Here is a 22,281-nt window from a genome sequence, read left to right on the forward strand (position 1 = left end):
ACAATTTAATCAATAAAAATAATTTATTAAAGGATATTTTAATAAGTAAAATTTAATGACAAAAAATAAAATTTTTGTTAAAGAATATTTTTGTAAAAAATAATTTATTTATTTTTGAAAAATAGATAAAATTAATATTATTAATTAATACAAAAAATTTAAAATGGATTAAAAAATAGATTTTTTAAAAATTATAAGAGAAGAAAATGTACATTTTACAAATAGAAGGGAAGAAAATATTATTTTAACATCGATCTCTTAGAGAAAAAAAGTGAAATTTTCTCGTTAATTAATTAAGAGTTATGCTATATGTATACCAAAATCAGTCATCAGTATAAAATACATACTAAAATATAAATATATATTGAAAATAAATTAAATTACATATGTATTTATATATAAATACATTGATAACTGATTTTAGTAGGTTATTTGAATGTACAAATAGCATTACAAAGTTATAGCAATACCATTTTATTAACTGTATGAGTATAATAATGAATATATGAACATTATTGATTAGTTATAATTTTTGGAATCATTTTCATGATTACTAAATTAATATCCATTTACAACTGGTCTCAACGGGTCAATAATACTTTGATATGACATTGTCCTTGTACAAGGAAACAATGATATGAGAAGAAGTATGTTTTTGAATTAAGCAAAGTATTAAATAAATACATAGTCCATTTGACTTTCTACTAATTACTTGCCTGATATAACTCTAAATTAGTGAGAACATTTATCTTTCAATAAAAAAGCTATGAATGTATTTATATATAAATATATGTAATTTAATTTATTTTTAATATATATTTATATTAATATATATTTTATATTAGTGATTGATTTTGATATACATGTAATATAGTCAAATTTTAAATACTTTAATAATTTATCAAATTATATTAGTTGTACACTAAAATCAGTTATTAAAATTAATAATTAATATAAAATATATATTAAAATACAAAATATATGTTAAAAATAAATTAAATTATATATATATTTTGTATAATAAATAATAATTTTATATTAGTAACTAATTTTAGTATGTAAATAGTATTTTTACCATTTATCAGATATTAATAATTAATAACATCTCAATCCTTTCTTATAAATAAGAAAATATCTTTTAAAATAAAAAAATTAATAAAACAATAAAATAAAAAGAAAATAATTATATATAATTGAATGTGTAATTTTATGGTTATATATATATCGGTTTTGCTATGTTACCAATAACATATCTGCCAACTTCTGCCAACTCTTATTTATAATTGTGTTTCATGAAAGTGTGTTCGTGGATGTGTCTAATAAAAATATTTTTTTTATAACTGTATTTAATAGAAGTATCTTTATAGATATATTTTCTGGATGTGTCTCTTTATATATGTATTTAAAATATATTAATTACTAGACACATCTACGAACACACTTCCATAAAACACAAATATAAATAAGAGTTGGCAGAAATTGACGAATAATATATTGGTACCTATACTTTTCCTATATATATATATATATTCAAGGTTAGTCTTTGTTTCTTTGTGTTACCACTGCATGCTAACTCAAGGTGAAATGCGTGTATTGATAATATATATACGTGGATATTCATAATTTCATATACAGTTATATTCATTGTGAAGTTAGTAGTTAAAAATTATTAAATAATAAATTAAATATATCAAATTTTTTACAATTTTTAACTAATAACTTGAGGTAAAAATACAAATGCATGAGTTTTAATTTCAGCGTTTAATTATTTATTTTCATTTGATGTGTAGGGTACGGACGTGCGTGGTAGTAAGGAAGATGAATATCCGGCGCGCAATCTGATTGGTACAGTGCAGTAGTTTAATCTGCAGGATCAAGATCGAATATGAAATGATGATCATGATGGCAAACAGTGAAACCGAATCTTCATTACCGATTCAGATCAGATACAACAATGCATGCATGTTAGTCGTACTGTCGTACACCATTCTCTATATCTTCTTACAAATTCAGTGCTGTACAGTCAATAATTATTTGGTGTATAATAAATCGGTTATGCTAAGTGTATATCAAAATCAGTCACCAATATAAAATATATACTAAAATTTAAATATATATTAAAAATAAATTAAATTACACATATATTTATACATAAATATATTATTGATTAATTTTAGTATAAGAATAATATTTTTGATAATTAATAAGACTGTAATCTTCAAGTGGAGATTCACACTAGTTCTATTGTCTACCCTTTTGGTAGCAGCCATGCAGATTCAAGATGAGAATGACTATTCTTTTAATTTTTTTTTTCTGTAAATTGATGTTGTAAAATGTAACATAGATAGGAGAGAGGACACTTTTTTTTGTTTAATATTGGATTTGAGTTGATGTAATCCATCAAAATGTTTAAAAAATTGTATGTCATTGTGAGAATATACAAAACGTCACTATCATTTTCAATTTTTTTTTAATTAAAAAAATAAAAAAGATCAAAACGTTAATGACGTTTTTCTATTTCCCATTTAAAAAAATTTTCCCCATGCAAAAAGGTTCTGCCATTTTGTAAAAAAATTATTTTTACATACAAAACGTTATCAACGTTTTGTATCTTTTAAAACATAAAAAATTATCTCATACAAGAGTAAAACTCACATACATTAAAATATTGGGGCACATCACACAATTTGTTCCAATATAAAAAAAAATCAGCCGGAGAGAATTTATTCTCCATCCAATATTGATCTAAATAACAAGAGTAAATATTTAAATTGATCTTCAAAAAGACTTTAAATTAGATTAAAAAAATTATTTTTAAAAAATTAGAATCCAGATTAATCTCTTTGTTTTTTTAAAGAAATTAGTTTATCTTATAATATTTTTTAAAAATTTATTTTTCTAATACTTATATTAAAAATTTAATTAAAAGAAAGGGAATGAAAAAAATTAATCTATCAAAAGAGAGTAATTTTAAAAAATTTTACAGAGAATAAATTGTTTTCTTGTTTTGGTTGACTGGTCAAAAACTAAACTACCATAAATCTGAGGTCCATTTAAAAATTGTTACCGGCCAATAAATTATTGTATTTATTTGGCGAAATTTGAATATTCTGAGCTGACGACTCAACCCACATTAAAACCGAAGCAACTATGTTTTTGCAAAGTAACCAATTTGAAATTACAAAAGAGTCAACGAGAAATGGCTCTAAAGACATACTCATGGGCCATGGCATTCCAGTGGTCCAATAAACACCGTTAACTGTTTGAAGGAAACTTGGGCCATATATGCTTCTGAGCCCAATAAACCATGGCCCAAAAAGAGCGTCAGTGTTTTATTCTGTTCGTAATAATGACATCATAAACTAGTTTTAGTAAAAAAACCTCAATATTGCATGGTCTGTTGAAGAAAAAGCTCGGTTTAGAAAAGGGTTTAAAAAGTTTTTAATTGACGTCAAAACTGGTTTACGAGGATAATCAATCAAATTAATACGGTGATGCTGATTATGTTTATGTAGCTGAAAAGGAACCGAAGGAATAACTAATAAGAGGGCTTTTGTGGTAAAACTTGTAACGTCGGTGGTTGAGTTTAGATCAGGTCAGATCAGATCGGAGCAGAGTGTCCCTCCGCCATGTACAGCGGCTCCAGCGACGGCGAAGCCCATGATCCCCCTCAGAGGAAAATCCCTCCCGCTTCCTCCATGTTATGGGTCCGTAACCTTCGCCGTTTCATCGGATCCGGTGCCGGCCTCGGATCCGAAGCCTTGATGGGTTCGCATTCCTTTATTTTTTTTTCCATTAAGCTTTTCAGTGAAGAATTTCATTCTGTTATCTCAATCTCTTTGTTCGATTCAGCAATTAATTCGAATTGTATTGGAATTTGGAACTATGGTTTCACTTAATCTGTAACCCTAACTTGCTCTTTTTCAGAGCTTGAAACGAAGAGGATTTTGCTCGACATTTTCAAAGAAAAGCAGAAGAAAAGCGCGGAAGCTGGTACGATTCCAAGTTTCTACAAGAAGGCATGTGAAATCGTTACTTTTTCTTACTTCATTCTAGTATAATAGTATTTTTTGTTGTTGAGTTAAAATTTTGTACATAATACTCGTACCCTGGTATGTAGAGTAGCTCTTACATGTTGTATCTCATCATAGAGTCATAGGTAATTTTATCTTCGTTAACAGATTATATAGGATAGCTGGATAGGCATTCTTGTTTCAACTCTGGAGTTTGATTAACTTGGCATTTGTTTAAAGCCTCAATATGATTCTTGAAAATTTATGTGCCTTCATGCAGAAACCCGAAGAAGGATCAATCAGTCATAGAGTACAGCGATTGGCAAAGTACAGGTTTCTGAAGGTATAATTTTCTGGTTAACCTATTCATTGGTTGTATCTGCTTAAACTTGTGATACTTTTCTCAGTTGGTGACATTCTCCCTGTTTACTGAGCAGAAACAATCAGATCTTTTACTGAATGCTGATGATTTGGATGCAATGTGGGTTTGCTTAAGAGAAAATTGTGTAATAGACGATGCTACTGGTGCTGAGAAGGTGCACCACTTTCCCATCTGCCTTTGCTTCCCCATTTCTTAAATATTATTATATTTACACCTAGGTTTATCCTCTGGGAATAGGGCAGTACGATAAATCCTTAGAGCCACCACTATTTCTTTTAGAGTAGGATGGGTTTAACTGATCCCTCCCTCCGTGGTTATATAAAAAAGATTAATGATAAACTCTTAACATCTGTACAAATATTACTTGACATTAATATGTTTTTTGCCTGTTTCATAAAAACAATGTCAACATACTTTTCTTGTTACATTTGCCATATAACACTTGTTGACACTTATTGTTAAGCTCAAACTTGGACTTTACTTTTCATGGATGATGCCTTTCCTTGAATGGTTTTTTGAGTTCTTTGTCTTTGTACTGTGTTTTTACAGCAATCTTGATGAATATTTCAATTTGTTTGATAGATGAATTATGAAGACTTTTGCCACATAGCCTCTGTATGTACAGAACAAATTGGTCCAAAATGCCGACGCTTTTTTAGCCCTTCAAACTTCATGAAGTTTGAGAAGGATGAACAAGGAAGAATTGCCATTTTACCCTTTTACCTTTATGTGATGCGTACAGTACGTCACCAGTCAACTTATATTATTTCATTGGCATTTTTAAATAGATGTGGCTTGGGTTTTTCTTTCTTTCTTAACATTTGTTTTTCTTTTGTTTGCTTGTACCTTGAATCTATCTGATGTCTAATGTTTGCTACCTAATTGCTATGGCTATTCAGGTTTCACTTACACAGGCAAGAATAGATATGAGTGAACTCGATGAGGACTCTGATGGTTTCCTTCAGCCACATGTATGGATTCTTATTGTTATTGGGTTTCCTATTTAGTGTGCTCTTCATGTGCTTAACATGAACATGAGAAGCAATGAGCTTGAACAGTTTCTTATATAAGATGATTAGGTTAACCTTGAATGTCATTTACTATTCTCCACAGGAAATGGAGGCATATATACGAGGTCTTATCCCCAACTTGGCACAATTACGTGATATGCCAGAAGCCTTTGTTCAAATGTATTGTCGTATTGCTGCACACAAGTTTTTCTTCTTTTGTGATCCTCATAGACGAGGTTTGCATGTCTGACTGACATTTGCCTGATGTATTTTCAACTAATTGCTAACTTTCTTACCCAGTAGTATTTTAGAGCTCTTATATAATGTGTTTCCCTTAAACAGGAAAAGCTTGCATCAAGAAAGTGTTGCTTAGTAATTGTCTCCAAGAACTAATGGAGCTTCACCAGGTAGATTGCATGAGAAGTTCTTAGTTTCCATCTCTGTTAGAGCCAAACCACTTAATGTTCATTTCATGTTCTTTCTTTCTCTATCTTGCTGTTTCATTTTCACTGTACCATCTGGTGCACATCTTTTATACGTTCACCCTCATGATTGGTTCACCCTTATAATAACATTTCTGAGCTGTAATTTGGTCAATTCTGATAGGCCTTGATTCGAAGCTTTGACTATGCTTTTATCTATTTCAGGAAAGTGAAGAAGAAGTCACAGACACAGAACAAGCTGAAAACTGGTTCTCTTTGACTTCTGCTCAACGTATTTGTGGTGGGTTTCTTGTGTAGCTTAGTTCTGACTCGCATCGTGCTCCATTATTCACCTACGTGGCCTTTCGTGATATTTGCATGCGTAGTCTTTCAAATTTGAAATATTATTGCCCTATCTAAGGGTTGAATTTCCTGATAACTTAGAGCTGTGAAGAATATAATTTAAGGTTGACATTATTTCAACTTTTTTTCTCCCCGTTTTGGAAAAAAAATCTGTATATGCAGACATGTTTCTTGCCCTTGATAAAGATGCAAGTGGGTCATTGAGCAAGCAGGAGCTTCGAGAATATGCAGATGGGACTCTGACAGAGATTTTTATCGAGAGAGGTAAGAAATTGTTTCCAATTTGGCAATTGTTATGGTGTAAATTTTTTGGGGGTATTTACCTCGTAGGTTGACATCTATTGACTATTGCATGTAATGTTAAATTGCTCGTTTACTTAAATTTCCTATTGGTAATAAGACACTTCTTGCTCCGCTCCCTTATCTGTTCTCCATGCTACAGTGCATCCTTTTGTTTCCCCCATTTTGATGATTTCACTGTTAGATAGCAACGCCTTTTGGACTCTCTGTTGATGTTTTGTCTCATACTTTTATGTTTAAATTCTTGTCCTACAGTATTCGATGAACATGTTCGCCGAGGAAAGGGTGGTAGTGGAAATGCTCGGGAGATGAGTTTTGAGAGTTTCTTGGACTTTGTTCTGGCTTTAGAAAACAAAGACACTCCAGAGGGGTTGACATACTTATTCCGGTGTCTTGATCTTCAAGGAAGGGGATACCTAACTACAGCTGATATTCACTCCCTTTTCAGGTAAACTGTCATTCTGTTGGTATACTGTCTATTTAGCATTTACCAATATATCTTTTGCCATTTTCCTTATACTCTTTGGTCCTACTTTGGCTTGCAATGTTTTCTTTATACAAAGTTTTTCAAACTTCTAATATCTACAAGATAATGGTATGTAATGTTAATATTGGAAGAATAGAAGGGGAGCATCCACATGGGGAGATGTTGCCTGATACAATCTTCCTACATTAAACTACTGTTGTTTCCTGCTTGTAGCACTTGAGATGATCCTACAAGTTTCAAATAGACAGTAACAAGTTAGTTAGTAGAAGGATCCTAAAGAGATCCGGCATTATTAGAGACAGTTTTTGCCTACTAAAGGGCCCTTTTTATTTATAAACAGGGATGTGCACCATAAATGGATTGAGGGTGGCAACTACGAACTTTGCATCGAAGATGTGAGGGATGAAGTGTGGGATATGGTTAAGCCGGCAGATCCCCTTAAGATTACATTGGCTGATCTACTGGCCTGCAAACAGGGCGGAACCGTGGCCAGCATGCTCATCGATGTGCGCGGTTTCTGGGCTCACGACAACAGAGAAAATCTACTTCAGGAAGAAGAAGAGCCAGAGGAGGAATAACCCATTGTTCATCATGGCACTTGCTAACAGAATATTGCTCGTCTTAATGCCCATTCAACTTAGAATTCTCACAGGATGTAACCAATGCTCGTGTTTTGAGTCATTAGATGTGTATTAGTTTTGCTTCATCTGCATGTTGTGTTATCTGTAAAACGTTAAAAGTAGTGTATCTAGCCGCGTGTAGTTCGAACTTTTCCTTTAGCTAAATGCTTGATATGATTATATGTTAATAATGGGCCCGCATGATTAGAAGTTATTGGAGTATCTTTTCTCATAGGAAAAAGAAAGTATAAACTAATTCTGTGTGAATGGAAGGAGTATCTTTGTTAAAGTGTTATTTAAGTGCGCAATCTTATGAAGATAAAGGCACAACTAACCACCATTCGAATACAATTGACAATTAATAAACCAGACCGAATTGAAAAGATACCAAAAATTTATGAATCTACAAAAGAAATAGAAATTCTCAGATAGGTTGGTTTAAACTTGCAAAATTTTGTCGATTTTAACAATGATAATTAGTTGAAACAAGTTACAACAGCTTCAACTAACTATATCCTAATTTATTAGATATGTAAATTATTTTAAACATTTACTTTACAAAACTATGTAAGATAATTAGATAAATAAGAACAAGTGAATTTTTTTAATAAATTAATTATTTTAAAGGTGGAAATTCAGGCAGTCGACTTCATGTGAAGTTGATAACTGAGAGTTGTTAATTGAAAATTTAGTCAAATCATCTAACAGTTTTCAGTTATTAACTCCATGTGAAGTCGATTGCACCTGAATTTTCATGTTATTTTAAAGGAAAAGTCTAGGGGTTAGCAACTTTTGTGTTTTCTGGTCAGCACTTAACCATAAAAAAAAAGTGAGTAATTTCTCATCATTAGATGTAATCTCACACCATTAAAAATACTATTGATGGTCAATTGATGGTTACAAAATACCAAAGTTGCTACTCCTAGCATTGCTCTATTTTCAATATAGAAAAGTCTAGGGGCCAGCAATTTTATTGCATTTTGGCGCCAGCATGTAACCAGCAGAGAAATGTGAGTCATTAGATAAAATCTCACAATAATTTCACACCATCAAATCATCATTGATAAATAGTTGATGGCTACCAATCACAAATGTTGCTGGCCCTAGCATTGTTGTTTAAATATTTACTTCTTAGTTCTCCCTTGTTGGATATTATGACGTCATATCACTGGCAGAGGCTAATTTTTTTGGTATGAGACTAAGTTTGGTGTAATGCTGGGTTATGGAATTTGGGGGAGTTTTACATTATTGTGACGGCGTTCAGGTGAAGGGAAGAAATCGGACGGTCCGATTTATTGCAGTTGAAAGGGAACACAAATCGGACCGTCCGATTTGTGGTTTATGGAAGGCAGTGCATGGAAATCGGACCCACCGATTTCATGCTTTACATTCAAATTTTTTTGGGTTCAAAGAAATCGGACCAAGCGATTTCTTTACAAGTCATAAAATCGGACCCAGCAATTTCCAAACCATCACACTTGCGTAAAATACCATGTACTCTCATACTCATGTGATACTCCATCTTCTTTCCAATATGAAAAATAAAAAAGTGACTGAATCACGTGACGGCGTCGTATCACACATAGAGATGCGACAAACGTAACACTATTCTCCGCGTCACAATCAATCGTTTTTGCTCCCCTCCTAAATCCGAATTTAGGGTTTTCCGGGGGGTTTTTGCTCCCGTCCCCTGCAAAATTCAACCTTCGCTCATTTCACTGATTCATAGTCGTCGATCTGTCAGAAAAATTAGAACTCATGCGGGGATGTTATAACAAAAACCTGTTCTTGTACCACCTCACTGTCATCACAAGAACCCCATCACCCTCCTTTCTGATCCCTTCATCCCCTTCCCCTGTTCGTGCTCCCAATTACAGCACACTCACAAAAACCCCGGAAATACAATCCTTTTCGGTGAATTACCTCGTCAACAAGTGCGGGTTCCTCCCAGATTCCGCTCTTCAGGCTTCAAAATACGTCCTTTTTAAGAGTCCCGAGAAACCCGACTCAGTCATCGCACTCTTCAGGAGCTTCGGTTTCTCAGATTTGCAGATTCACAATGTCATTCAGAAATCGCCCAGGGTTCTCCTCAGCAAGCCCAAAGAGACCATCTTGCCCAAGCTCCAGTTCCTCATCTCCAAAGGCGCTTCAAAATCACAACTTGCCCGCATCATCGAGCTCAACCCTGTAATCTTGCAAAGAAGCTTAAAGAAACACCTAATCCCCACTTTCGATTTGTTGAACAATTTCCTTCGTTCTGAAGAAAGGACCGTTGCTTCTATTTTACATTCTGTCCAAATTTTAACTTCTTCAACGTCGCATCGAAATCTTAATTTGCTGGTTGATTTAGGGGTCAGTGAGAGAAGCATGGCAAGGCTACTTCACCAATGGCCTTGGTTGCTTCGATTCAATTCTGCAGGCCTTAAGAGTATGGTAGATGAAGTCATTAAAATGGGGGTTGATCCCGCCAAGGCTAATTTTGTTCCTGCGTTGTATGCTAAGCTGCTTCCAAAGTCCATGTGGGATAGGAAAGTTGAGTTGTACAAGAGTTTTGGATTAACTGATGACAACATTCGTGAGGCTTTTGTGAAGCACCCTTTCTGTATGCTCAAATCTGTGCAGAAAATTGAGGCCTGCATTGAATTCTTTGTCAAAGAACTCGGTTGGAAGCCTGTTGATGTCACCAATTATCCGGTTCTTCTCTCGCTGAATTTGGAGAAAAGGCTTGTTCCCAGGGCTGCTGTCTTGAAGATTCTTATGGCCAATGGTGTCATTAAGAGTTGTCGGCATTTGTTAGCATATACTGTTTCGGAAGAGATGTTCTTTAAGAATTATGTGAATCGTGGTAAGGATCAAGCACCGGAGTTATTGAAGCTGTATCGGGAGAAAATGAATCTTCCAGTAATGGATAGTAAATTGATGTCTTGAGCTTTGTGGATACCTTTTTGAATTTCAGTCTAGTCTTCTGAGGTTTCATTTGATAATTTGCATTAATTTTGCCATGAATCAGGCAGTAATATCTGTCAGCATAAGAGGCTTAGTAGTTAGTTTTAGTGAACTGGGGTTAAATGTGTGTGAGATGTGATGCTTTCAGGGTATTCTCTGGGAATGCTTCTAAATCCAGCATGCTGAGCTGCCATCTTTTTAATATTTTTTGCAACTGCACAATGTCTAAGAACCTTGTGGTGATTAGGGAGGACTGTAGATTGTAGTTCACAATTTTATCTTTCATTATTTTTCAGGGGAAGATGAATATAATTCTCTCCACATTTGTCTGTAATTTTGGAACATGATGTGATGCCGTTGATCCTTGCATCAGCAATGAGCCCCAAATGTTGATCTTCTTTCCCCTTTATGTATCTGGTACAAAGTCTAATGTAATTTTATTCTTGCATAAGTGGTTTTATTGATTGATATTTAGTCACCGTTTAAACTAGTTTTAATTATTTGAACATGTATTCCATTATCTATGTAGATTTGAGATAGTAAAATTCAAATAAATCTTTAATCTTTATCTCATATTTACGTAAAAATAAACATTACCATTCAGCGAGTTAAATCCCAAAATGGTCCCTGAGATTGGAATCGTGCACAAAAATCGTCCCTAGGATTTCAATTGCATCAATTACGTCTCTGAGATTGAAAAAAATGTACCATATTAGTCCCTAACTCATTTTTCATAAACAACCTGATGACATGCATGATGACGTGGACTGTAAGTGACACGTGTCACTTCATGATTTGGCCATGTGTAATGGTATGATGATGTGGTGACCAGTAACACGTGGTACGCTGACATAGATGGTTGTGCCACGTGTCACAATATTATTTGGCCACGTATCCGTTTGTGCCACGTGTCGTAACAATATTCGTCCACGTGTCATCTATTATGTCATCGTTGTAGATGCACTAAATTAGTCCCTCACTTTGCATTAAGTGACTCACTTTAGTCCCTGAAATTGAATATCGTGCACCAAACTAGTCCCTTTACCAGTTTTTTCTCATTTTTTTTATAAATTCAAAATTCTCAATATTTTTGAATGCGTTAATTTCAATTATATTTTTTCACATGTTTTTCAAATAGAAATGTTCTTACAAAATATTTTTTCTCTTGCGAATACCCTAACCGCCAACTTGGAGTTGACATGAACGCATTTCAAGCACCTTCACTACTATCTCCGACCTCTTTCAGTGCTTTTATAAAATATTTTTTTTCTTGCAGATACCTTTAACCGTCATCTTGGAGTTGACGTGAAGACATTTCAAACTTCCCTCATTACCATTTCTGACCTCTTTCGTCTAAACTGTAGAGGTCAGAGATGGTAGTGAAAGTGTTTGAAGTGTCTTCAATCAAGCTCATTTACACATAACAAAAACGTGTATTTCATAAGAAAAAAATTGTTTATTTTAATTATTAATTTCTTGTTAAAAACACATGTTCTTTTATGAAAAAAATGTGTCTAATCAATCATATAATTATTTTTTTATAATAACATACTTATATATTACAAAATTTATCAATGTTAAATTATTAAAAAAATTATATAATTAAAACTGAACTCTTAAAAATTTTTATAAAAGCACTTGTATTTAAACGATATATAAAAAAATAGAATTGAAATTAGTGTATCTAAGATACTAAAAATTTTAAATTTAAAAAAAAATGAGAAAAAATTTAGTGCACGACATTCAATTTTAGGGACTAAAATGAGTCACTTAATGCAAAGTGAGAGACTAATTTGGTGCATATACAACGATGACATAATGGATGACACGTGGCCAAATAACATTGTGACACGTGGCACAACCATCCACATCAGCATGCCACGTGTCACTGGTCACTATATCATCATACCATTATACGTGGTCAAATCATGAAGTGACACGTGTCACTTATAGTCCATGTCATCATGCCATGTCATCACGTCGTTAATGGAAAATGGGTCAGGGACTAATATGGTGCACTTTTTTCAATCTTAGGGACGTAATTGGTGTAATTGGAATCTCAGGACGATTTTAGTGCACGACGCCAATCTTAGGAATCATTTTGGGATTTAACTCCCATTCAGCAGTCTCTATAATATTTAATAATAATAATAATAAAATAATAATAGTAATAATTCTATCCATTTTTTATGAGATGTTTAAGTATTTTTTTAATTGATTGTACACTTTACTATTGGTTTTTGATATTAATTTTAATTTTACATTTAAATAGTTATTGTTGTTAGTTTGATGATAAAAGTTTAAGTAGAATAAAAATGATAAATTATAAAATTTAAACTCCTCATTATGTCTTTTATAGTTGAACCTTTTAAACTCCTCATCATCGATTCAGTCAAGCTCCACTCTTTACAATACACTAGATATGAATTATCCAAGAGGAGATTGTACAAGTTTTAGTTTTTATTAATGTAAATTTTTGTTTACCCATGAACAAATTTCGGTTCACCATGGTTATAGCAGGGATAATTTTTGACTGTTGTTAGTGTTTAATGAATAGTCACTTTTTTGTGAAATTATATATTGATATATGCAGTTTTTCGATTGTATTAATTTCTAAGTTGAATAATTAGAATTTGTTTTGAGAAACGGGAATCAGGATTTAGGGTTTAGGATTTAGGGTTTAGGGTTTAGGGTTCGGGGTTCAGTGTTTAGGGTTCAGAGTTCAGAGTTTAGGGATTTAGGGTTTAGTGTTAGGCTTTAGGGTTTAGGGACTAGGGATTAGGGTTTAGGGTTTAGGGTTTTAGGGTTTAGGGTTTAGTGTTAGGCTTTAAGGTTTTAGGGTTTTAGAGGTTTAGGGGTTTAAGATTTAGGTGTTTAGGGTTCAGGATTCAGTGTGTTTGAAACTTTCGGTTCGGCTAGTGTAGTAATTTCGGTTCACTGTGTTTTTTGGTGTTACTAATGTATTTGTAAATACACTAATTGCAATCACTGAGAACCTGGAATAAAACAGCAGCCAGACAGTTCCAAAAGATTTATAAATTAACATCTCAGATGAGTACATTGAATACATTGAAAAAATTAGTGATATTAAGATTAGATATATAGATTAGCATTTACATTAATATTCACATATATACATTGAAAGAAGCATTGTTTGCTTTTTTAAACAAGTTAAACAAAATATTGTCAAATACAACAAGTGATTCACAGTATATCCTATTTACTATCTAAATTCCCATATGTAAATTTACAATAAGGGTTGGAGTGGGCAGCAGATGACTTTGGCAGTCTTATTGCTTCAGATTCCCAAATCACTTGCTCTCAGATTTTGTTCATTTCATGCAACAGAAGATTTGGACCATATTGGTACCTGAAGTCATCAATCTCTTCCTACATTTCAATTGAAAGGAATTAGTTACATAACAAATGAACTCAATTGAAATAAGAAAAGAAAGAAGTTTATTAATTTAGAAAGTACTTACTTGTGTCCAAGCTCTATATTTATATCTCTTCCTGCTCTTGATCTTTCGTGGATCGATTGTTTCGAGCCATTTAATGACGTATATTCCACAATCATAACAAAGCAAGAATTGAGTATAATACGATTAATAGTATACAAAATAAAATACATTAAATATAGCATTATAGAAGAGAAATATTCTTATTCTGTACGTTGACCATTCAGTTGGATATACTCTGCTCTTTTTCCCAGCCCATCTTCAATTAAGGGTTCCGCCCCAGCGTAAACCCTCATATGAGAAATTATTAATCCTTGAAAGGGACACAAAAATTAAAAAAAAAAGCATAACAGTGAATCAAACTCATTTCATGTACTAAATTATTTGAATAATTTACAAGAAAAATAACTTACAACAAATTTGTTCAGTATCACTCTTGATTCAGGTATATGTTTTTTTCGGCTTTTGGATAGGGTCAAGCACATAGAATTTTTTTTTCTTGACATCAGCAATCCACAACTACCAATGAGCTCTGTTACAAATTGGCACAAATAGATGAATTGTGGGTAAATGATAGAATATTTCAGTGGAAATAAATAACAGATGAGAGAATTATTGAAGAATTTTTAGAAATTACAACTTACAAATGGATGCGAAACAAGTTTTCTTTTGTCAAGAAACTGGCGGTGGTGGGTATACTGCTCAATATCAAATCAGTATGCCTTGTTTATCGTTTTATCAATGTACTCCACGCCATGTCTTTCCAACATAAAATTCTGCAAAACAAAGATCAGTTAAATCAAATTTCCACCGAACCGAACACAATTCATATGCTGAATATGACATGAAAAATATTCATTCATGAAGAAAAAAGTTTTCTTCATGCAAAAGAACTCAACAAAACACATAAGAATCAGGTGAACCAATATTAACATTATGACTGAACCAAACAGGAATCAGCAGTGAATAAGAAATTTAGCTTACCATAATATCTAGCAGCACAATGTATATTTGTTCCTAATACCACCGAACTTTGATTTGGTTGAGAATCATGCTATGTATATTGACAACCTACACGAAGAAAAGTTATGAGATATACTGTATAAGAGTGTTTAAAAAAAATATTATTGTTAAAGTAATTGGGAAAGAATTTACCGAGGCATGCACTTGTCTTCCGCGCATTAGAGACATGAAATATTCTCTTATCCCCTCATAAAGTGCCTCATGTTTCAAGATGAATATTGCATCATATTCGTTGCTACTATCTTTTGTCTTTTTTACATGTGTCATCCAATGATAACACTTTTCGATCAACTCCTTTGAGATTTTTTTTCCGGAGTTTTTAAAATTGCAACGGCTGGCAAGGGTGGCTCAGAAGTTGTTGCTTCAGCAAACTTTAATACTGCCGGCACTCCAGCATCTACTGCTGCCTCTGCCAGGACTTCAAGCTGTCAAACAAACGGCTCAGAGGGATCAATTGGTTGAGATGCTGGTAAACTTATCCCAAGGTTAAGGAAGGCATATCATCTTTCCTTTGGCTAGGTTGCTGTTCTTCTTCGAGAGGGCTGCTACATTAAATAGATAATAATTCAAAAACAACTCATTTAAATTAATAAAAATAACTTTTATGTGCAAATTACTCATCATCAGAAATTTTATAGAAATAGTCATCTTTCAATAATTCTTCAATAACAGAACTTGTAAGAGACAATGCAGGTTTTGGCTCTGTTTTCCTCAGTGAAGATATCTCGATAGCCTGCTGTTTAGGTTTTGGAGGGCAGCTGTTGGTTGGTGCGGTATTTTATAACCCACACTACTAACCGGCAAGTACACCAGGTCGTACCAAGTAATACCTTACGTGAGTAAGGGTCGATCCCATGAAGATTGGTGGATCAAGCAACAGTTATTGAGTGATAAGCTTAGTTAGGCAAGCAAAAATTGGTTTTGAGATGTTCAAAAGGTTTAAGTTTGAACTTAGAATATCAAAAGGATAGACAAATAAATGAGTTGGAAATAAAATGTTGAGAAAGCAGTTAAGGTTTCAGGGTTATCTATTTTCCAAATTTATTTTTATCACTAACTAATTTAATTATGCAAGATTTAATTTCATGGCAAACTATACGTGACTAGGCCCTAATTCCTTAGACCTTCCTAGTCTCCTCTAAAATTCATCAATTGCCAATTCCTTGGTCAATTAATCCCAATTAGAGGGTGATGATCAATTTCTAGTTTATATGCCAAAAGAATTCTAATTATCCAAAAATAAAGGGATTATATGTCACATATCCCGTTAAATACAAACAATTAGAAATTCAGTATAATATGTTTTCAAGTTGTTGTTCAAGTAAAGAGCTTTTCTAAGTTTTACAAGAACTCAATTAGAACATGGGTCATACTTCCGTTCCACCCATATTCATAAAGTAAAGAGCGAAAATAATTATTGAAATATAAATCAAGACATGAATTAAATTAAAAAGATCAAACGAATAAATCCATAAAAATAGACAGAGCTCCTAACCTTAACAATGAAGGATTAGTTGCTCATGGTTCAGAGAAGAAAAATAAGGGTTCTGGTAACAATCTGGTACCTGTCTAAATATACAGAGTTTCTATTTATAACTAATCCTAATAAATCTAAAATCTAATTATCTAAAACTAAAAATAATATCTTTTCCTAAAAGATAAGATTTGAATTTAAATTTGAATTAATTAACAGATTTTCAGTTAATGGGTGGGGACCACTTGCTTTGTCCATTCTGCAGCTTCTAATCTGTGTTTTCTGGGCTGGAAAGTGGGTCAAAACAGCCCAGAAATCACCCCCAGCATTTTTTGTATTATTGCAGATCGCGTATGTGACGCGTCCGCGTTGTCCACGCGTTCGCGTCATTTGTGCAGATTCCAGTCCACGCGTTCGCGTCAGGCACGCGATCGCGTCATTGCGATTTCTCCATTCCGCGCGGTCGCGTGAGCCTTGCGTCCGCGTCGGTCTTTGCTGGTCATCTCTTTGGTTTCTTCTTTTTCTCTGCAGAAACTTCATCAAATCCCTCCGCTAAACTAAATAAAATTGCACAAGACTCAAAGTAGCATCCATATTGGCTAAAAGATAATTAATTCTTTATTAAACTCAATAAATTAGATGCAAATTTACTAGGAAAAGATAGGAAAGATGCTCACACATCACAACACCAAACTTGAATTGTTGCTTGTCCTCAAGCAACCATAACTAACATAGGTTTAGGATGTGAATTTGCATGAGAATGAGAGTTCGATTAAGCTCATGTCTCTTTTTATAGTGGGGTTTATAACTGTAATCCTGAATAGTTTTGGCATCTCACTCTCCTTTGAATCAAGAATGTTATTGTCGTTCGGATTTAGAATCCGGATAATATTATGAATTCTCTGATCTTTACATTTCAGTTTAATCCTTGAACACAGCAACATTTACTTTAATTTATTTTTCTTTGGTGCTTTGCACCTTGAGCCTAGTCGTGACTTTAAATGCTTTGTCTCAAGAGTTACTTGACATAAAAACACCACAAGCACTTAACTGGGAAACTCCCTTTGAGTTCTGATTTTTCTTTCAGTTACTCCCAGACAGTGGTGCTCAAAGCCTTTGGCATACTCTGTTAAACGCACTTGGTCTCGACTCTAAGTGTTCTGTCTCAAGGATTACTTGACACAGTCACACCACAAGCATATGACTAGGGAAACAACTCTTTGAGCTTTTAATCATGTCTGACCTCCCTAGTCATTGATGCTCAGAGCCTTGGACCTTGCTTTTATTATTTTATTTTTTTCGCTGTTTCTTTTGCTTCAAGGATTAAATTTTTATTTATTTCAGAGAAGGCATAATAATTCTCTAAATTCCTGTTCCTTATACATCAACATCCCTTGATTCAGATTCAAATATGCACTGTTCATATCATGCATTCAAAAATTATAGAAAATACCACCACATTTAAGTAAATAAGACTATTCTTAGAATTAAATTCAATTTCTCATGCAATACATCACTTCTTTTTCTTTTCTTTTTGGATTCAAGTTCAGTGAGTGGTATATGAAACATCTTTTCAGCATTAAAGAAATTAAAAAAAATTAGTCCTAGAATTCTAACTAATAAAAGATCATGCAACAAACAAAGCAAAATAGCAGAAAGCCAGTACATAACATAGAGAGAAAAAAAGGGGAGGAATAAAAATGAAAGGAACTCAACCACCTTAGTTATCCTAGCGGTAGCTTTATTCTTTAGGTTGTGTTCCTCAGTAAAGATGATTCGCCTCCCTTTTGTGCCAGAAAAAAACCAATAAGCGCAGCGTCAACACCAAACTTAAAGGTTTGCTTGTCCTCAAGCAAAAAAAAAACTGAAAATAGAAGAGACGAAGATTATGAGGAGAGAAAAATAAAAGGATAAAAGAATAAGAGAGAATTAGGATTGGGAGAGAGAGAGAGAAAGAAAACTGGGCGACGAACTAGTGTGGCGCAAGCGACGCGAACGCGTGGGGCACGCGTTCGCGTGATTGCGTTTTAGTTGGTTGAAGCGGTCGCGTCGGTCACGCGGTCGCGTGGGGCGATTTGTGCCACTAGCATGCCTCCAGCCACGCTCAAGTGTGACTCTCTGTTCGTTTTTATTTTCTCCCCTCTCCTTGCGACACGGACGCGTCGCTGATGCGGTCGCGTCGCGTGGCATTTTTTTTAGCTTGAGGTGTTCGGTTCCTGGAAAAACATAGCTGCATGATCAGAAAATTAGTAAGAACTCAATAAAAAATCAAATAAGAAAATTACTACTATGAAAAACAACTAAGAATGAAAAAAAATGATCATACCACGGTGGGTTGTCTCCCACCAAGCACTTTTAGTTAAAGTCCTTAGGTTGGACATGTGGTGAGCTCCTTGTCATGGTGGCTTATGCTTGTACTGATCTAGGAATCTCCACCAATATTTGTAATTCCAATGGCTACCGGGATTCCAAACCAGGCGTATAACGCCTTTGATCAAATTGAAGCAAGTGACAAGGCCCCAAGGGAGTTGATTATGGGAATGAATTCCAGGGTCCCAAATCTTGCTTTTACGTCCGTCTTCTTGTGGATCACCATTATTTTCACCTGGTGGCAAGCAATCTGAATTCTCACAGAGACATCCAAATAACCTTCTAGACCCATTCAAATTAGCTCTACACCAATCCTTGCACTTTAATTTGGAGCATGCAACCATATTGAACCTTGCTTGATAACTCTTACCATTAACCATCTTCCTCTTACTCTTAATGCCACAAAGAGCTCTAAGTTGACCATCCGTCTCTAGTAGCCCATATTCAAGTGGGAAGGTAAGGATTAAGGATAGGAATTTTACCCACTTGAATGTTGTATTGGATGGTAATGGCTTTGGGAGAGGTCTTGCAAGTTTCACTTCCTTGTGTTCTTCCTTGAATTCTTCTACCTCTTTGCAAGCTTTCTCAATTTCAACCTCTTCCTCTTGGTAGCTTTCTTCTAATGCAATCTCTTCTTCATTACTTACCAAGAGCATTGGAGGTTGTGCATCTTCCTCTTCTTCTAATTGCTTGCTTATTTGGCTCATTTGCACTTCTAAGTTTCTTATTGAGGCTCTGGTTTCCGGCATAAAACTTGCTAAGATTGCTTCCAAATCATTGTTCTGTTGAGGCTGAGAAGACTGAAACTAGTGGTTATTAGAATTATTCTGCTGAAGAATACCCTGAGAACTATGATTAAAATTTTGTGGTCTCTGAGGTTGCTCTCCCCACTCAAAATTTGGGTGTTGGGTGTTGATAGTTGGTACTTGCATGCCACTCATCTGTTGAGTAAGTAGACTTAATTGCTGAGTCATAAGCTTGTTCTGGGCAAGAATAGCATTAAGAATTTCTACTTCCATAACACTCTCCTTCTGAGAAGTTTCAATATCTGATGGTGGCTCTTGACATGGGTAGAAAGATTATAATTCTTGGTAGGGGTGGCAAAACGGGTCGAGCCCGCCGGGCCGATTCGCTAAACCCGTTAAAAAGGCGGGTCGGGATAGGATTTTGAGCCCGTCAAATTAAAAAACCCACCAAATCCGCACCGCCAAATTGGCGGGTTTTGGCGGGGCGGGGCGGGCCGGTCCGCCGGGTCGAAGCTTTTTATTTTTCTTTTTTTTATTAAATAAAAGAGTGGTTGCTATTATAAAATTAATAATTATAGAATTTTTAAACACTTTTTTTTATTTTTTGTTTTTATTCTTCTTTTAGTTATTAACTTTATTTATTTTATTTTACAATTTCGTATATATGCTCAAATTATGTCCGTTTATGAGGCAGGCCTATGCGGGGCGGGGCGGGTTGGGGCGGGCCGGCCCGCTTTGCCACCCCTAATTCTTAGTATGGATATGAAGACGGTGGTTCTTGATATGAATATGGAGCATTGAAGTTTCTTTGATTTTGACTTTGCCAACCAAAATTTTGATAGTTCTTCCATCCACCATAATATGAATCACTACTCGGATGTGAGTAGTAACTCATGTGATCTCTCTCCATTATTTTTTCTTAGCACAAAACACCAAAAAGGATTAAACGCACCATGTGGTAAATAGAAAAGCAAAGAAGAAAGAATAGAATTCTAAGAATTAAAATAAAACTAACTAGGAAACACCAAACTTAATTTCAGAAATTAAGAAAAATATTGGTGCTAAAAAATCTTTTTCGAATTTTTTAATTAATTTTTTATTATTATTTTAAATAATAAAAGAAAAAAGAGAAAAAAATTTAAAGAAAACGAAACAAGGGAGGGGGATTGTTAACGCGAAACAAGGAAATTTTTTTTTAGGAAAGAAGAAAAAAAATTAAAAAGGAGTAAAATAAAAAGAGGAAACAGGAAACGAAAGAAAAAAACGGAAGAAAGGAATTGTTATTTTTTTATAAATAAAATTAAAACTAAAACGCTTAATCTAAGCAATCAAACAACTAATAGTTGTTAATCACAGTCAATCTCCGGCAACGACGCCAAAAACTTGGTGCGGTATTTTACAACCCACACTACTAACCGGCAAGTGCACCGGATCGTACTAAGTAATACGTTACGTGAGTAAGGGTCGATCCCACGAGGATTGGTGGATCAAGCAATAGTTATTGAGTGATAAGCTTAGTTAGGCAAGCAAAAATTGGTTTTGAGATGTTCAAAAGGTTTAAGTTTGAACTTAGAATATCAAAAGGATAGACAAATAAATGAGTTGGAAATAAAATGTTGAGAAAGCAGTTAAGGTTTCAGAGTTATCTATTTTCCAGATTTATTTTTATCACTAACTAATTTAATTATGCAAGATTTAATTTCATGGCAAACTATACGTGACTAGGCCCTAATTCCTTAGACCTTCCTAGTCTCCTCTAAAATTCATTAATTGCCAATTCCTTGGTCAATTAATCCCAATTAGAGGGTGATGATCAATTTCTAGTTTATATGCCAAAAGAATTCTAATTATCCAAAAATAAAGGGATTATATGTCACGTATCCCGTTAAATACAAACAATTAGAAATTCAGTATAATATGTTTTCAAGCTATTGTCAAGTAAAGAGCTTTTCCAAGTTTTACAAGAACTCAATTAGAACATGGGTCATACTTCCGTTCCACCCATATTCATAAAGTAAAGAGCGAAAACAATTATTGAAATATAAATCGAGACATGAATTAAATTAGAAAGATCAAACGAATAAATCCATACAAATAGACAGAGCTCCTAACCTTAACAATAAAGGATTAGTTGCTTATGGTTCAGAGAGGAATACAGAGTTTCTATTTATAACTAATCCTAATAAATCTAAAATCTAATTATCTAAAACTAAAAATAATATCTTTTCCTAAAAGATAAGATTTGAATTTAAATTCGAATTAATTAACAGATTTCAGTTGATGGGTGGGGACCACTTGCTTTGTCCATTCTGCAGCTTCTAATCTGTGTTTTCTGGGCTGGAAAGTGGGTCAAAACAGCCCAGAAATCATCCCCAGCGTTTTCTGTATTATTGCAGATCGCGTATGTGACGCGTCCGCGTCGTCCACGCGCTCGCGTCATTTGTGCAGATTCCAGTCCACGCGTTCGCGTCAGGCACGCGATCGCGTCATTGCGAATTCTCCATTCCGCGCGGTCGCGTGAGCCATGCGTCCGCGTCGGTCTTCGCTGATCATCTCTTTGGTTTCTTCTTTTTCTCTGCAGAAACTTCATCAAATCCCTCCAAATGCTACCTAAAATAAATAGAATTGCACAAAACTCAAAATAGCATCCATAGTGGCTAAAATATA

The 22,281-nt window shown here is 34.1% G+C and overlaps 2 protein-coding genes and 1 non-coding gene across 3 annotated transcripts in view; all 3 read left to right on the forward strand.

The window, feature by feature from the left end:
• Positions 1 to 3,463: 3,463 nt before the first annotated feature.
• LOC107464367 (probable serine/threonine-protein phosphatase 2A regulatory subunit B'' subunit TON2) lies at positions 3,464 to 7,807 on the forward strand. Its single transcript, XM_016083296.3, has 12 exons — positions 3,464 to 3,768; positions 3,928 to 4,019; positions 4,294 to 4,356; positions 4,451 to 4,549; positions 4,978 to 5,136; positions 5,295 to 5,366; positions 5,509 to 5,641; positions 5,748 to 5,812; positions 6,053 to 6,128; positions 6,353 to 6,454; positions 6,746 to 6,938; positions 7,318 to 7,807. The coding sequence occupies exons 1-12, from the start codon at positions 3,630 to 3,632 to the stop codon at positions 7,553 to 7,555; spliced, it is 1,431 nt and encodes a 476-aa protein (XP_015938782.1). The 5' UTR covers positions 3,464 to 3,629; the 3' UTR covers positions 7,556 to 7,807.
• On the forward strand, positions 7,116 to 7,233 carry LOC127742567 (small nucleolar RNA snoR104). The gene has a single exon (XR_008003908.1). It is a non-coding gene; the product is annotated as a small nucleolar RNA snoR104 (small nucleolar RNA).
• Positions 7,808 to 9,206: 1,399 nt separating the features above from the next.
• LOC107464473 (transcription termination factor MTERF8, chloroplastic) overlaps positions 9,207 to 22,281 on the forward strand; it is a 34,256-nt gene continuing 21,181 nt past the window's right edge. Inside the window, exon 1 of the mRNA XM_016083396.2 lies at positions 9,207 to 10,416. Coding sequence (XP_015938882.2) covers positions 9,356 to 10,416 — 1,061 coding nt within the window. The 5' untranslated portion in view covers positions 9,207 to 9,355. The remainder of the gene's footprint in view (positions 10,417 to 22,281) is intronic.

This window comes from Arachis duranensis, chromosome 1 (assembly GCF_000817695.3).
Source record: "Arachis duranensis cultivar V14167 chromosome 1, aradu.V14167.gnm2.J7QH, whole genome shotgun sequence".
Taxonomy (NCBI): Eukaryota; Viridiplantae; Streptophyta; class Magnoliopsida; order Fabales; family Fabaceae; genus Arachis; species Arachis duranensis.

Excerpts from the sequence above, each read along its gene's own strand:
- LOC107464367 (XM_016083296.3), top strand. The coding sequence starts at position 3,630 with ATGTACAGCGGCTCCAGCGACGGCGAAGCCCATGATCCCCCTCAGAGG. Across the intron at positions 4,550-4,977 it reads ATGCTACTGGTGCTGAGAAG|ATGAATTATGAAGACTTTTG; the intron begins GTGCACCACTTT and ends TTTGTTTGATAG. Across the intron at positions 6,939-7,317 it reads GATATTCACTCCCTTTTCAG|GGATGTGCACCATAAATGGA; the intron begins GTAAACTGTCAT and ends ATTTATAAACAG.